Source organism: Manis pentadactyla, chromosome 9 (assembly GCF_030020395.1).
Source record: "Manis pentadactyla isolate mManPen7 chromosome 9, mManPen7.hap1, whole genome shotgun sequence".
NCBI classification, from domain to species: domain Eukaryota; kingdom Metazoa; phylum Chordata; class Mammalia; order Pholidota; family Manidae; genus Manis; species Manis pentadactyla.
In genome coordinates this window covers 14,724,241-14,741,081 of record NC_080027.1, presented here as the reverse complement: position 1 = coordinate 14,741,081, position 16,841 = coordinate 14,724,241, and the positions used below count along the sequence as shown (strand labels likewise).

Genomic DNA, 16,841 nt, shown 5'->3' with positions numbered 1-16,841 from the left:
GGCAAGTAGCCCGAGCTGGGGGCGGGGCAAGGCTAGGCCGCTGCAAGCCCCGCCCAAGACCTGAGTTCTCGGAACCCAGGGTTGGGGTTGGCCGGTCCCTAGGCCAGCACTTCCAGGGCTGGCTGGAGCGGACAGCAGGCTTCTGCAGCCCGGGACTCAGAGAGAAGCCCCACGGAAGGCTTCCGAGGAACGGGAGACCTGGGCCTCGGAGCTGGAGTGATCACTCATAGATCCCTAGCAAGATCCTGCCAGTTCTCATCTTGGCGTTTTGCCAGCTGCAGGTATATGCCTCACTTTCCTTGCCTATAAAATATACTATCAAGAAATAGAAAACTAGGAACGTAGGCTCCTTGAGAACAGGGTCCTTGACCAATCGACTTTTTTCTCCAGCGTCTGGCTCAGTACCATACCTGGCACATAGTAGGAACTCAACAGATAATTGTTAAATTAATTCCCAATCTATCCCACCCCCTATGAAGAGTTGCCAAGTCAAATTAGATTTCATCTGTCAAGGTTTGGCAAGCAACTGTCTTCCAAACGCCCCTACCCACCACTGGTGGTTGGCGCTAGACCCACATCCTGTTGGGCAGTGAAGACGTAAGCGAGACCACCTGCTGACCAAAAGCCAAGGGGAAAAGTTTAAATGTCAGGGCTCTCCTAGACCCCCCAAAGTTCTAGGACTGCCGAGTGTACGATGATTGTTGCCTCTATAGCTTGAGCTGCCCCTGGGGTGTGTGAGATGGGGGAACTCCAGTGATCTCAGAATGATGTGGTTGTGGGTCCTGGTGAGGAATGACGAAGAATCTTATTGACCTCCCTGATGGGTGGGTATTCCAGGAGGGTTCTTGTTCATTCTCCTGGGACTGTCTTGGATTTGGCGAGGAACTTGGAGGGGACCAAGAGCTTCAGCTGGAGCTGGGAACAAATTCTTCACTTTACCTTTCACTCCTGGCATCAGGCAGGGCTCTCCCTCATCCAGCTCAAGCAAAAGCTGGGGCCACTTGATGGGAGAATACAGACCAAACTGGTCCAGATACTGCTGGAGAGGGTCTTGACGTTGCCACCCATTGGGGACCCACTCTGGGATCCACCCCACTTCCCTTGAAATTTCCAGTTAACGAAATGCTGCCAAACTTGGCTCTTCCCTGCTGGAGGTAGCTGCGTGCACAGAGCTCGAAGCCTGGCCCCTCACAGCCATCAGCCTAACCCTTTCAGTCCTGGTACTGGGCAGTGGGCTCATTCCACTTGCTGCCCAGGCCCTTCGGCGCTCCCTCCCAGAAATGACAACGTGGCTAGTGAGGCTGACAGTCTTGCTGTAATTGGGAGAAAATGGGCTGCAGTGCATTTGGCAGACTGAGTCACTAGCAGCCGAAGTTGGGGTTGTGCAGGCAGCCAAGGGGCTCAGGGCCTCCTGCCTCACATGGTAAAGAGAAGAAAGAGGTCGATTTCTAACCCAGATGGGAAAGTTGGTCCCTGGGCAGTTTCACTTCCTCCCCTCACTCTCAGAAAGGTGGGGGAGACATCATCTCCCCTTGCTGTCCAAGTTTCCTTGGGAGAGGCTAGGGAGGGTTTATAAAAATCTCCTTGTGGAAACAACCTCCCAATCAGGACCCCAAGGGGGCCTCTGCTCCCTTCCAGCCACTTCACAGCAGAGTCCAAATCCAGAACCGTGTGTGTTTCATGGGTCTGAGGATGTTGAGGGGAGGACAGGGTGGCCAGAGGCAAGGGATGAGGGATCAAGGACAGTGGCTGTTCTTAGCAGTTCCAGGGAAACAGCGCCTTTCTCCCAAGCACCCTGCAAGGCTCAGCGGCAGCCCAGGCCACCTGCCCCCGAGATGGGTTCCAGACCCCCACGGACTGCGTCGGAGGAGGGCTCAGGCAAGGAAGACCACAAAGATGATGAAGAAGACAATGAGGATGAGGAAGATTTTGACCATGAGCCACCGGTTGGAGGTGACCGACTGGAAGTACTTGAGGATCTCTGAATGGGCGGCCTCAACATCCAGCTGGGCTCCCAGCACGTTCTCGTCGATCCTGGGGGCAGAGCCGGGGGGAGAGGACAGAGAAGGACACTGGATTAAAAAGAATGCTGTTGAAGCATATTTACTGATGTGAAGAGATGGTCACAATATGTGGGAGAAAAATGCTTATGAGCCCATTTTTGTGTGTATGTTTGTGTATAGGGAATGCTCTGGAAGGGTAACATAAGTCTTGGCTCTGATTTTCAAACCAGCTCTGCAACTTATTTGCTTATGAGCCTGAGCCAGTCATTTAACCTCAGGTCTCATTTCCTTCAACTGCAAAGCAAGGAAAAATGAGGCTAACACAAACGTTACCTCTCTGGTTGCTGCCTTAAATGAGTTAACAATTATAAAGTGCCCAAACCATACTAACATCCCCAAAACATAAGCTATTACAATTTTTTGCTTTTATTTACTGATCTCTAATAAGTACTGCATTTGTAATAAGGGAGGGGGAGGTCATAGATCATTACTGTCAGGAAATCCTTGTTCTGAGTGAGAAAGGAAGAAAAACTGAATGATACGGATAGGAAGTCAGGGTATAGGAAAAGCCCTACACTAAGAGAATGTGTCTCTTCAGGTTACAGAAAAGTCCTCAGTCTCTTGAGAGATTGCTGAGGAAAATAAAACATTTCCTGACCTGTATGTGCAATCCTAAAAACCAAATACAAACCCTGCACCTTTACAAAGGGGATCGCTGGGAGCAGACCTTGGCAAGCAGTGAGGATAGAAAAATTGGTGGAGCCTGGCAATCCAGTTGGAAACTAAGAGGAAAGGCTGCACCAGGGGCTGCAAGCCCAAGGTCCTGGGAGGACTGAGAGCTACTCTCTGTCCAAAGACAGGAGGCTGGATTGTACATGATTCTCTATTTGTGTCAAAGAGGCTAACTAAAGCATCAGGTTTCCTAGCTTATGGCTATAATTACATTTCTCAGTGTGGGTGCATCTGTCATCTCATATCAATAAAGCTCAGATTGGCAATTCTGAATGGCTTTGCACAACAAAATTGGAAAACTGGTAAGTGCAATCTGGCAATATCAAAGATTTTAAATGGGGGTCCACGAATGAAAACTAATAGAAGGGGGGAACCCTGGTGGTAAAACAGTCAGGAATCAGTGGGATAGAGGAAGTGGCAGGGAAATTAAAAAATGGAAACTCATCGGGCAGACAATGGTGTGGGAAAGAGAGGGCTGAGGAAAACAGAAAGGGGAAAAGTTTGCAAGGGGACGAGAAGAAAAGAATGTCTTGTGGAGGGAAAGGAAAACTGAAGAGGGAAAGAGTCCAAGCAATAAGAAGCTGGAGTCTAGCTGAACAGAAAGGGTAAATGATGCAACTGAAGCGAGAGGCACAGAAACCAGAGGCCTGTTCAAGTGGTTCAGAAAAAAAAAAGTGAGAAAGGAAATGTGCTAAAATGCCAACTGTTGGTGAATCTAGGTGAGAGGAATATAGGTGCTCGTTGGGCTGTCCTCCCAACTTTGCTAGTTTGAATTTTTAAATTTAGAAATTCGGGGGGAAAGAAAAATGACCGAGTAACATTAGATCAGCAGTTTCCATACCTTAGAAAAAAATAAAAATCACCTGTTGAGTGTCTCCCAAAATGCAAATTCTCAGGCTTTACATCCAGAGAGTTCATGGTAGGGCCAAGAATCTACCTACTGAAGAATTCTGAACCAAGTCAGTGGTTTCTAAAGAGGGTGCTCAAATCCAGGCCACTGGCTTGTGGGAGAAACGTAAGAATATCTAAATATTTTTTAAATTCCATTCTTTCAGAAATTCAATTTCTTGTGCATATGGTTCCTCACAAATTTTCTTTTATTATTTCCCTTTTACGTTTCAATGTACGATAAAATTGCTTCTGAGCTATTCAACTGAAACTGCTCGCACTGATCCAGTTAATCCCAGTCCTCCTGCCCCAAACCAATCGGCACCTTGGGAGCCTTACCTCACACTTCTGTTTTCAGGGGCACTGAGAAATGACCACTTTCTTCCTGAACTCCCTTTCACCTTGGCTTCCAAGGACACATCTCTACTTCCTTCTCTCATCTTCCTAAGCCTTCCTCCTCAGTCTCCTGGACAGACCCTTCCCTTCCCCACATATTCTGGAATCCACGGGGATCCGTCCAATCCTTTATCTCACTTCACCCACTGTCACTGGTCTCGTCTGCGCCCAGGGTTTCACCAAGGCCACGGATTTCCAAGTCCTCATCTGTAGCTCAGCCCTCTCTTCTGAGCATCGGACCGTGCCTCAAACGCCACCTGGCTGTCCCAGAAAGTCTGACGCTCAGCCTGTCTGGGGCAAACCCCATTCTTAGCCACCATCAGTCCATTCCTCCAGAGGAAACGTCTTGCTGGGGCACGCAGGTGCTTCATGGTCTGGCCTTGCCTCTCTAGCTTTCTCCCTCACTACTCCCCCAGCCTCACAGAGTAATTCTGCATTCCTGGGATCCACCCAAGCTCGCTCTCGTTTCTGAGCTGTTTCTCCACATGGAATGGCCTTTCCTCTCTCTTTCTTCGGCTGGCGTTCCCCCTCAGGTTGTAGTTTGCTGTCACTTCCAGGAGGCCCCATGGCCCAACTCGGACAGATAACAAGTGTGAGTTGCCTCATCCCCTCTGTTCCTGAACTCATCATATGAACTGTAATCGTCCAGGTGTCTCTCCTACTAGACAGAGAGCTTCATGAGACCCACCAGAACTGTCTTTCACCTTCCCAGTCCCAGATCCAGCATGACTAGCTCACAGCAGCAACCAACATTTGCTAAACCAATGCATGGATGACTACTAACACTGAAAAACACTTACTATCTATCCCCTTTCAAGGAAGACTAGAAGTTGCGTATATATGCTGTGATTCTAACTACTTAAAACACATATGCATTGGGTGAAGAAATCTAAATATCTTTTTTTATTGTTTCACTGAATATACAATATTCTAATATTCAAAGTAACATCATAGCCTGAGGAGCTATGGTGTTTATGGCCTAACCTAGCAAGGGCTTCCCTAGATCTCAGCTGAACCAGACAAGAATCAGTCAGTTCTCCTGATTCTAGGACCGAGACAGCTGTACTCACAGCACTTTATAAATGGCTGATGCTCAACACAAAGTAGTTGAATAAATAAGCAGTCTTTAAATCACTGTTTTGCAACCTGATGCTCATCAGAACCTCCTATGAGCTTGTATGAAATGGAGATTCCTAGAGGCCATTCCCAGAATATCTATGGAGTCACAGTCTCCAAAAAAATAGGTTCCTGACCTCCCACTTGGAGATTCTGATTCCATAGATATGAGCAGCCTGGTCCTTCAGGAATCTTCATATACTGTAACCTCCATAGAGGGTCTGACGAGTGTCCAGGTTTGGGAATCACCGGCTAAAAGGGTGTTTGTTTATTCACTTACCATGTGTGGAGCACCAGCCATTTATAAAGTGCTGTGAGAACCACTGTGTTGGTCCCCACCCCCAGCATCTGCACCACATATTTTGCCTTCCCACCTTTCATCAGCCCCTTTCAAAGCCCAGTCCTCTGCTTATGCACTGGAAACTACTTCCTCTCACCTTCTCAAGGACATAATTATAAGAATTCTCTCCCCTTGCTCTTATATTATCAATTTTTATTTCTCTGTTGGGTCATTCTCATTAGCATATGCACATACTTTTATTTTCTCCCAGGCTTTAAAAAAATAGAAACAAAAATCTCTTGACTCCCACTAGACAAACTGGGAACAAATTGAGCATTGAAAAATCATCAAAATCCAAACTCATTATCATACAAAAATAAATAAATAAAAACCTTAGCTCCATAATGACACTCAAAACAGAGAATTAACAAACTCCTTACATGCAAAATCAATACAATATTGTACACCAACTGTACTTGAATAAACACCAAACTCCTTGGTCACTAATTTTTGGCACCTGCTCTACTATTTACTCTGAAAGTACAGGAGAATAGGTTTTATCCAGCCTGATTAAGAGGAACTGCAGCTCATGCAATTAATAAAGGAAAATGTATCCCAACGAGATTTGATTCAGACAAGCATCGTAAGTGGATGCTAGAAACAGTAGGTGAAACATCTTTGGGGAACAGGCTATCATCACAGGTATCCCACAAATATAAGACTGCAAAGCAAAAACATACACTTTTAAAAGGAGAGATTATCTGTCACCACCTTAATCAAGTGATCATACTTTTTCTCATCAATATAGGGACAATCTTACAGTAAATACTTATTGACATGCAATTTGATATTACATATACTACACTGAAGGAGAAGAAAGAGGCAGAAAAAAATATTTGAAGGAATAACAGCTCAACATTTCCCAAACTTGGTGAAGGACATAAATGTATAGTTTCAAGAAGCTCAGAGACCCCAAGTATAGTAAATTCGAAGAGAATCACATGTAGATTACATAACAGTCAACTGCTGAGAACCAAAGACAAGAAACAAATACTGAAAAGCAGCCAGAGTAAAACACATTACACAGAATTTACACCCACCTCTCACTAGGACCGAGAAAGACCAAAAGAGCAGAGTGACATATTCAACGTGCTTAAGATTAAAACTGTAAACCCAAAATGCTACAATCCAGACAAAAATACCCTTTAAGGATGAAGGAGAAATAAATTTTCAGAGAAAGGAAGAGTAAGAGAACTTGTCAGCAGATCTGCACTACAAAAAGCGCTATGGGAAGTTCTTCAGATTAAAGGGGAGCGATGCCAGATAGAAACTGGGTGTTTGGGAGGGAAAGGAGAGCCCTGGAAATGGTAAGTATATGAGAAAATATGAAAGACAATTTTCTCCTCTTCATTTCTTTAAACTGTAAAGCAAAAAATACACAATTATACAATTGTACAGTTACTGTATTGTGGGATTAAGAAAGTATACAGATGCAACAAATACAACAACTACAGCATAAAGGATGGAGGAGAGGGTTGCCAATTTCTTATATTTTATGTAAACTGTGCAAGGTAAATGATGCACATTGTAACCCCTAGGCAGCCACAAAAAAAGAATAAAAGCAATGACATACAGCTAAACTACTAACCAACAAGTTTAAATGGATTCTAAAAAAAAATTCAATTGTTCAAAAGAAGACCGGAGAGGAGGAAGAGGGGAAGGAAAACAGAAGGGGAAAGCAAGCAAACAGTAAGGCAGAAAGCCTGAACCCAACCTCTGCACAAATTACCTCGATGTGAATGAGTCAAACTCTCCAGTTAAACTCTCAGCTCTCATCCTGCTTGAACTAAAACCAAAATCACAGCTGATCACTCTTTCCCTAACTCATTTTCTTCTCCTGGCTCCCAGGACACCATAGTCATCCGTTTTTTTTTTTTGCGCCTCGCCAGCTGTGCCCGTTCCATCTCCTTCCAGGACTGAGCTGCGCACAGAAATGGCCTCAGGCCTCAGTGCTGGGTTCTCCTCCTCACACGCACTCCCTTACTCAGCTTCAAAGTCCAGTTCTGCCCACACCTGTCTCCTAAACTCCATATATCCATCTGCCTGTTCACTGTCTTCACTTCGATGTCTAACAGACGACTATCACCTCTTGCTGGACTGCTTTTTCCCCAAACCTACTCTACCCGACGTAACCAATCCTTTTTCAAGTGGAGGCCATGAATCCCTTCAGTCGCTCACACAAGAAGCCTGGAGTTCTTATAAACCCCTTTTTCTCTCACACCCTACATTCAGTTCATCAAATTACTGATCCTGTTGGTTCTATCTTCAATATATATCCAGAATCCAACTGCCACTCATGACCTTGGTCCCAACTACTATCACCTCTTGCCTGGATTATTGCAAAAGCCTCCGTACGACCTCCTACTTCTCACTGAGGCCCCTATGATCTGTTCTGACTATAGCAACTGAGTGATCCTTTTACAGCAGAAGTCAGAGGGTGTAGCCTTCCATCAAAACCCTGCAGTGCTCCCCTATCACCCAGTCTAACAGCCAAAGCTTCACAATGGCTTTAAAAGGCCCCACATGGTCTGGTCCCTCATTTCCCTGCTAGCCTCACCTTGAGCTACTCTCCCCCTCGCTTGTCCCCAGCTGCAGTGACTTCTTTGCTATCCTTTAACTCATCAGACACAGTCCTACATGAAGGCCTTCACCCTGGTTCTTCCCTTGGCCTGGTATTACTTCCCCAGTTATCTGCATGGAAAACTCCCTTACCTTCTTCCAGATCTTGGTCAGATGTGATCACGTTCTGAACAGGGTCTCCCTGAATATCCCATTTAAGATTACAACTTGCATTTCCAAACCTGACACTCTTCTGATTAGTTTATCTGACTCTACTTTTATTTATGGCATTTGTCACAGGGCAGAAGAACGCACTGGGCCATTTCCGTGTTATGTGTATTTTTAATAATCTGTCTCCTCTACAAGGACGTAAGTTCCAGAAGAGCAGGGATCTTTGTCTCTTTCGTCCACAGCTGTAGGTCTGTAACTGGCAAATGAATGCTGTGTGTTGAAGAGCAGCAGATAACATGACTCTTGAGGCGGCAGGTGGTGCCAAAGGAACAGGGGGGCCTTTGCATTGGTGGGCTCTGCCTGTCCCTCTGGTCTCACCCAGTACCTCTGTCTCTGTTCATCACTTTCTAACTACACTGTTCTTCTTGATTCTTGATGGCTGCAAGACCAGCCAGAAGACCAGCCCCTCACAGGGCCCTTGCCCGGGCTGTCCACATTGCCTAGAACACTCTTCCTCTCTTCTTCCTACAACTTCCTTGCATGGTTGGGCCCCCCTGTCACTCAGGGCTCTGCTTCAGTGTCGTCTTCTTTAGAGCAGCCTTCCCTGCCACCCAACCTGATATGCCTACTCAGTCACTTTCTTAACACATCACCCAACTTCCTTTCTCTGTAGAGCCCTTATCCCTACCTGAAAATTTCTTGTTAATTCCTTTTAAGAGCTGTCCTCACCCACCCGATTGAATTCCACACATACACACAAAGCATGGACTTCACTGTTCTACTCATCGCTGTATCCCCAGCACCTAGAACAGTGTCTGACATGGAACAGGTGCTCAATAAACACCTGTCGAAGGGATGGTGGCAGGTGACCTGCACCCTGTGGGTGGACGGGATTCACTCTACACTTCCCAAGGGTATCAGGCTGTCCCTGGGGACACCTAGGATGCCAACCCACAGGAAATAGAAGATCCTCTGTTTGGGATGAGAGAGTGTCTCACCTCTGAATGGTTTCTTCCTGTTCCTTAACCATGTGTGCCAACTGCTGAAAAATGGAGCCCAGCTCAACAACGGTAGACTCGATGTTCTGCATGGTGTCTGCCCGGCTCTGGATGTAGGAGTCCTTGAGAGGAGAGAGAGCAGGCCCGAGCGCGGGCAGCTTCTTCAGGGTAGGGCCTGCCTCTTTAGGATCCCCCCAGCTTGCTATTTCACCCGGGGTGCATTCCAAACACTTGCTTGTGCCCACAGAGGACAGAGTAGCAAGCCCGTGACCGTTCAGAGCCTGGGTACCTGCTCGTCAATGAGCTGCAGCTGCTGGCTGGTCCGAGAGTCCATCATGTTGATGGCCACATCCCCCGAGGCACGGGGCTCTGCCCCCAAAACCACAGCACCGCCCCCTGGGGAAGAAAGACATGGCACTTCTTGGTTAAAAGCAGGTTCAAATGAGCCCACATGCTCTGGTTATCATCTCAGCTGTGGCACTTACTAGCCTTGTGACCCCGGATGAGTCGTTTAACCTCTCTGAGCCTCAGTTTCCTCACGTGTAAAATGGGGGATAATAACAGTTGCTTTCTCTAAGGGTGGTTATGAAAATTGAACATGAGAATGTGTGTAAAGGGAGTGAGGGCACAGAACACATTAGAAACTGTCATTCTTCTGAATGTGACTAACTTAACCCCCAACAGTGCAAATGTGGGACACTAAGTGTGGATCATGAAATCAACAATCAAGTTTGACTTCTGAGAAAGTCTAGAAACTTCCCTGTCCTCCCCAAGCTGCCTTTAGAGGGTGCCAGCACAACCAGAATAACCGAGTCTTGCCGCTCGGGGCTCCCCCCACTGCCTGTGACTTACCCAGGTGGTTGGGAGCAAGGGGCAGGGCTGACACGGGTGCCCGGGAGAACTGTTCCCGCCGGCTCCTCTGCTGCTTCAGGTTCTGGGATTGGGGAAGAAACGCAAAGGTCATGAGTCCTCTGGGAAGCGGGCATGTTAAAGAGAGCCCCCTGTCTGCCCATGACCCTGCTGCCCTCACCTCTCCCTTCGATCCTTCCCCATCCCCTCACGGGCCCTCACCCCAGGCCTCTATCCCTCCTCACCTCTGTCCTCACTTCTAAAACCGATTTGAAGTCATTGGACATGGAGGCCAGTTTGGACTAGAAGAAAAGGAGAGAAGGTCAGCTGAAGACGACAACACCTTTGCCCTTTGCCCTTCCCGCTCCCACCCCAGGTCCTACCTGCAGGGAGACCACGATGGTGTTGGAATGGGTCTGCAGATGCCGGCCGCTCTGGCTGCCCTTGGCCTTCACAAAATCCTGCAGCTGGGCGATTTGTTTGTTGAGGCTATTGATGTCCTGGTGAAAAAGCCAATAAAACAACCGAGTATCAACAAAGAGTCCTCAGCCAGCATCTCTCCCACATGGGTGCCTCTGGCAGGGAGGGCAGGGAAGGAGTTACTAGCAGAGGTGAGGGTATTTCAAACAGACCAGAAGGGCCTCCTGGGATTTTCCAAACTCTGGAGTTTCCTCTGGGCTGCAGACTAGAGCCAGAAAGGGGGGAAATATCATCTCATCCATTTCTAAATACAACTGACCCGTGAACAACACAACATGGGGTTTAGGGGCGCTGACCCATGTGCAGTTGAAAATCCAAGTGTAACTTTCGACTCCCAAAGAATGAACTACAAATAGCTTACTGCTGACTGGAAACCTTATTGATAACATGAACAGTCGATTAACACAGATTTTGTATATTAAATACCATAGTCATAATATAAGCTAGATAAATATTTTTTCAAATTGCCACAATCTCCAAAATGTTTTCTAATATATTTATTGAAAAAAATCTGCATAAGTGGACCCAACCAACTCAAACCCATGTTGTTCAAGGGCAAATGACTTGTTTATCCCCTCCACCTTGCAGCTGTTTGCCACCCTGTGAGGCCACACTCACGGCCACAGACCCCTTCAGAGGCCAAAACCTTGGACCCAAAGCATGTTGACCAGCGAACCACCTGTGTACCACTCAGGAGAAGAGAAGAGTCAGAGGCACCACAGTTCCCCAGAAGCATCACCCAAATGATTTTTATATGTAGAATTCCTTTTAAAAATTATTGCAAAAGAGTGAAAGCCGTGACTTGTTCAAGATGACACACAGTTGAGTTAGTAGCACAGCCAGGCTTCCTACACCAGACCAGTGTGTCATCTGCTCCCCGATCCAGCCTGCCAAGGGTCACTTCAGACAAAGTGAGATGACGGAGGCAGTGGGGCAGCAGAGAAAGCTTGTCCCAGAAGAGCCAGAGCCTGGGAGGGGTCAGAGAAGCGGAGGGGAAGGAGTTCAAGCACAGTGAGTTCTAGAAATAGACTAGAAAAAAAACCAGATCAGACAACTTCTAGAGTCCTTCCTACTGTCCCCTCCAATTAGCCTCCCAGTCCTGACCATTCTCTTGAGAACTCTGGACCATTTCCACTGCTGACTGGTCTGACCTGGAGCTGACTGGGCCTCCTTGTAGCTTACATGTCCACAGCGTTCCAGGTTTTTTCCCCATAAAATCTCCTTCCCCAGGATTCTAGCTTAGAAAATGGCACCACTTCCCACCTAGGCGCCCAATCTAGAAGCTTCTAAACCACATACTCACACCTCCTTACCCCACCAGTATGCCACAACGCAACCATAGTCCATCGGGTACACTTAGCACCACATGAATACAACAGCAGCCTCTTATTTGCTTACCATGAGCCACACAACATGCTAAGCTAATTACAACTTTCTTTTTGTCCTTAAACTTAACATAGAAAACAACTCCCAATTTCCGCTCCAAAGCTATTTCACCCCCTTCCTCCTCCTTTCCCATTTTGGCACATGGCACCACCACTTACCAGCTGCTCAGATCAAACCCTGAAGAGCCATCCTCAATTCCTCTCTTTTCCCTTAATCCCCATGTAACCTAGCAGAACCCGGCTGATTGCAATACACACTCTGAACCTGTCCACTCACCTCCTTCTCCAATAAACCCACGCTAGTTCAGACTGTCATCTCTCTCTCGAAAATCTCCAGGAGCCTCCCAAATGACCTTTCTCTCATAGCTCGTTCCCCTATGATCCACTCACTGCACAGCAACCAGAGTGACCTTTTAAACTAAAAATGGGGCATGCTACTCCTCTGCTTAAAATCTTCCAAAAGCTTCCCAATAAATGAGGAATACAACTCAAATTCTTTACCTGGCTTGCACAGGCTCTACACGAACTGGCCCCACCCATTTTTCTGACCTCGTTCCCTACCGGTCTCCTTCTCACTTGCTATGCTGCATCCACATGGGCCTCTTTCACGTTTATCAAATCCACCAAATCACCCACACTTTAGGGACTTCCCTTTGCTAATCCCATTTCTTGGTAAGTACTCCCACCAGTCTTAGATGACTGGCTTTTCCCTCACCATTCAGGTCTTGATGTCACTTCTTCCACCAGGCCATCTTAGATCACCCCATCTAAGGTAGGCCCCTACCCTAAATAATTCACTTGCCTTATTACTTTAATAGGATTTACCACCATCTGCAACTATCTTTTCTGTTTGCTTGTATAGTGTCTAGTTCACCCATTCCAAAAGAAGTTCCCAAGGGCAGGGACCAACCACATCTCCCTTATTCATTACTAAGTCCCCAGAACCAAGCAACCAAAAGTCACTCAATAATGTGAGTGGTTGAAAACATAAGCAAATGAGATCTCACAACAACCCTATGACGTAGGTACTGTTATTATCCCCTTTTATTCATAAGGGAACTGTAGTTATGTAGCTTACCCAAGGTCACACCATAAGTGGTGGACGTAGGATTTGAACACAAGTCTGTCCGAATCCAGTCAGTGGTTCTTAAATGCCTATAACACCCTGATGGTGGAACCGTCTCTTTCTCAGCACAGTGCGTCTGGAATGTGTCTGCCCTTTGGCCTCTGCCATAATCACCTTGGTTTTGGACAACCGCAGCAGCTTTCTCCCTGGCCTCTGCCCAGCCATGCTCTGGGTGGTCTTTCTCCCCATGGTCATTCAATTTCACATTTTATTCTCATTACACTGTCCTAGGAAAAGAAGGGGTCACAGCTGTATAGAACTGTGCTATATGGGTGTCTTTCAGACAGAACGGGGTCCAGGTTCTAATCATCTTTGCAGCCCATAGCACTCAGAGTGATTCCTCTCTCCTCAGCAAAGCCCACAGTGATCTTCACAACCAGACACCAATCGACCTTTCCAACCTGCCAGTCACTCATTTGGTCAACAAAATTAAGTACCTGCTATATGCCAGACACTGATATAAGCATTTGGGACACATCTGGGGATAACCAGAAAGAAAAAAACCTCTGCTCTCTAGCACATAGATTTCTTTCTTTCTTTTTTTTGAGAGGGATGAGGCAGATGAGAGAGAACAGAGACAATTAACATAAAAGTTAGTTATAATGTTAGAATGCACCAAGTGCTATAAAAAAGAAAACAGAACAAAGTAAAGGAGATCAGAGCTTTGGGTGTTGGAATATTAAACAGCACAGTTAGGGTAGGCCTCTCTGAGCACATTAATATCTGCGCAAAGACCTGAACTTGCCCTTTTTTAAGTCATGCCTCTGCACATGCCACTTCCTCTACCTGGACTGTTCTTCCACTGCCTCGACACAAGCCTTGATACCAGCTCAGATTTTGCCTCCTCTATAAAATCTTTCCCAGCATCCCCAGACTATTGCATTCATCTTCTTGTAAGATCTTTTCTGTACCACTCGTCTCCTACTCATCGTAAGCATGAGTTATGGGGCTGGACACCTCTTCTAGACAATAAGCCCTTGAAGGCAGAAATCTCACTTCATGTTGGGGAGGCAAGTGCCCAGCTCTGCTTTATACACAGTAGGTGATCAATATTGTCTACTGACTCAGTGGATGACCAGGATGTTTGGGGTGGCCCTAGTAACCAGCTCTGGGCCTCCAGGGCAATGGAAAATGATGGGAGTGATCTGACTGGAATGATGGACGCTCCCAGTAGCTGGTAGCTCACCTGTTTGATGATATAAGTTAGTTCCTCGATTTCCACTGCTTTGTCATCAAAGAGGGACTTGCGCTTTGCCACTGCAGAGACAAATAAGAAGTCATGATGGGTGAGGTCAAAGACAAGGCTCAGGAAGTATGGTTCCTCAGGCCTCTTTCATTCACTGCCTCAATTCTGAGAGACCCCCAAGAATACTCACAGATTGTCAGCTTCTCCAACTTGGCAAATGTGTTGCTGAGGTCTTTCCCAATGCGCCTGCAAAAGAGCATTAGTGAGAACATTATGGGAAAGGGGAGGAGAGAGCCTATTCCCACATTAGCTCGAGCACAACCAACCCTAGCCTTCACAGCCAAGGCCACCAAAGGCAAGCCTACTTCTCCTCAGACACGGTGTCATCCCACCACCTAACTGCTCTCCACTCACTTGGCCATGAGAGTGAATTCACTGCGCTGCCGGACAGCGCGCAGAGCTGGCTTGTTTGTCTGGATTCCATTCTGAAAAGCAAGGTCAAGAGGTGAAGCTTTAGTTCCCCTCATTTCCAGCTTTCACAGTTCCTCAGGTGTCCACTACATCTCTCTCTAGTACTACTGTTAGCCTCCACCAGAACGTCTAATTTTATCAGTAGTAGTAGTTTAGAGCCCAGATTTGAAGACAGGAACACCTGGGTTCAAATCTTGACTCCACCACTTAACTAGCTGGGGATTTTGGAGCAAGTTCTTAAACCATTCTGACTCTCTATTTCTTCTATCTATAAAATGAAGACAATCCACACACCTATTGTAACTGCTAAGATTAAATGACCTAAGGGCTGTAAAGTATTTTAGCCCAAATACCTGATACACTGTAAGCACTAAATTACCATTCTATTCCTCCACCAGGGAATCGCTTGGAGATTATAAAAAAGAGCAGCTGTTATCCAGACCTGAGCAGTAAACGTATTTAAAATTACAGTTACTCAGGTCCCTCTTGGATTCAGAAAGTCTAGACCAAGACAAGGGAACCTAATTTTTAAAATAGTACTTCAAAGTGATTTTGATAAAAAAATATTTATCTAGAAAACTTCACTTTACAGATATAAACACAGGCCCAATTAGATTAACTTCCACGTGGGCACAGAGCAAACTTGTGGTGGAACTAGAATTCAAATGCCTGTCTCTGAGCTAAAGGCTCTAAGTAGTTCCTTACCCAAATCAAATATATCGCAGCCACCTCTCACCCTGATATAATTCTTCCAGAAGAGCAACACTATCCTCCCGGGCATTCCACACAAAGAAGTCTAGGGCCTTGCCTCTAAATAACTAGCTCACCATCCCTCTGTTGCTTAGTAGATCTTACCGCCCCCCCAAGCTTGATCAGTTCTGCATCAGATTCCCCCAAGAATTCCTTCAATCAACAGTGCTGCAGCAGAGCGTCTCCCAGTTGGAAGTAAGGCTCACTCCTGACTTCCCCACTTCTCGTCCTTACCTGACGGCTCTGCAGAGACTTGCAGGCAGACAGGAACTCCTGGGTCCGATCCCGGCAGGACATGGTGTCGGGAGGGGGAGGGACCAGGGCCACTGGTGGGGGCAGAGGGGCGATGTCGCTGCTGCTACTGCCAGCAGTTGCAGGGGACAGGACCTGCGTCTTTGAGAGACCCAGGTAGACACCCTGATCCGTGTTCTTAGACCCGTAGCGTTTCCGCGGGATCATTGAGACGCATAACCTCGGACTGTTGTGGAGGGGAGAGTGTCATTCCCCAGGCAGCCTCCTTCTCCACAAATTCCCCACCAAAGAGCAAATCCTCGGGCCCCTTCTGCACTTGGCACGGACTTTCGCGCCTAAAGCCACCCGCAGATCCTGGGGCCGGCCCGTGGCGGACAGCGCCCCGTTTCCTCTCCGGCCCAAGCCGTTCCCCTGCTCAGGCTCCTCTTCCAACTTGGCTCCGGCTGCCAGAGAGCGGGCCGGGGGGCCCTGAAGCAGAGACAGGGCCAAAGGAAGGTCCTCTGGCCCCGAGGCTGCGGTCCGTCCTGTGCAACTGCCCTACGCCCTAGCTGGGCCGCTTATATCCATGGGTTCCCTCGACTCCTCAGGGAGAAACGGTGACGGACCTCCAAAGCAGGACACATTTCGGTGGGCGGAGGGGGGAATCTCTAAGGTGTGTATTTGAAACAGGAAGTCCCGCCCCCTCACAAGTCCCGCCTTCTGGAGTATCGCAGCCACTGATTAGATAACACAGACGTCCTTCTCAACAGGGGCTTTCGTGATTGGACGGTGAGGTATTCGCTCACCCCCGAGCCGGGCCGGCAGGACTTGCCCGCTGGCCCCCGGTTTCATTCCCCCCGTCCGTCGCCGACCCCGGAAAGCCGCTGCTGCCCGGAGTGGACAAAGTGGCCAGACCCCTCTTAGGGCGAGTCCTACCTCCTCTCTGCCTCCTGCTGTCGCCGCCACTACCAGTCTCCCGGGTCGTCACTGCCTCCTCCCCGGGCGCCGAAGCCGCCGAATCCGGACCGAAGACCAGAAGCCGCCACGTCACCCACACGTAGCTCTCCCCCCCTTTTCCCCCCCCCACCCCGGTGACGGGAGGGCGGTGCCACTCCTTTTCAGGCTCCAAGATCCGGGAACACGCCCTCAACCAAAAAACA

At 47.7% G+C, this 16,841-nt stretch overlaps 1 protein-coding gene and 1 long non-coding RNA gene across 4 annotated transcripts; one reads left to right on the top strand and one right to left on the bottom strand.

Annotated features, from left to right (window-relative positions):
* Window positions 1-63: 63 nt before the first annotated feature.
* LOC130684805 (uncharacterized) lies at window positions 64-2,102 on the top strand. Its single transcript, XR_008999158.1, has 2 exons — window positions 64-281; window positions 1,760-2,102. It is a non-coding gene; the product is annotated as an uncharacterized LOC130684805 (long non-coding RNA).
* Window positions 1,294-16,761, bottom strand: STX5 (syntaxin 5). Of its 3 annotated transcripts, none has more exons than XM_036926306.2 (11): window positions 16,618-16,757; window positions 15,685-15,928; window positions 14,644-14,714; window positions 14,420-14,475; window positions 14,230-14,300; window positions 10,436-10,552; window positions 10,298-10,354; window positions 10,056-10,137; window positions 9,493-9,599; window positions 9,204-9,325; window positions 1,294-2,034 (listed from the first exon to the last, which is right to left on the bottom strand). In XM_036926306.2, exons 2-11 carry the CDS (start codon window positions 15,907-15,909, stop codon window positions 1,875-1,877), a joined length of 1,068 nt encoding a protein of 355 aa, XP_036782201.1. In that variant the 5' UTR covers window positions 15,910-15,928; window positions 16,618-16,757; the 3' UTR covers window positions 1,294-1,874. The 3 variants fall into 3 exon arrangements, with proteins under 3 accessions (XP_036782201.1, XP_036782210.1, XP_057362948.1); XM_036926315.2 differs by having other exon boundaries at window positions 15,685-15,843; window positions 16,618-16,745; XM_057506965.1 differs by lacking the exon at window positions 1,294-2,034 and adding an exon at window positions 8,341-8,475 and having other exon boundaries at window positions 16,618-16,761.
* Between the last annotated feature and the right edge of the window lie 80 nt (window positions 16,762-16,841).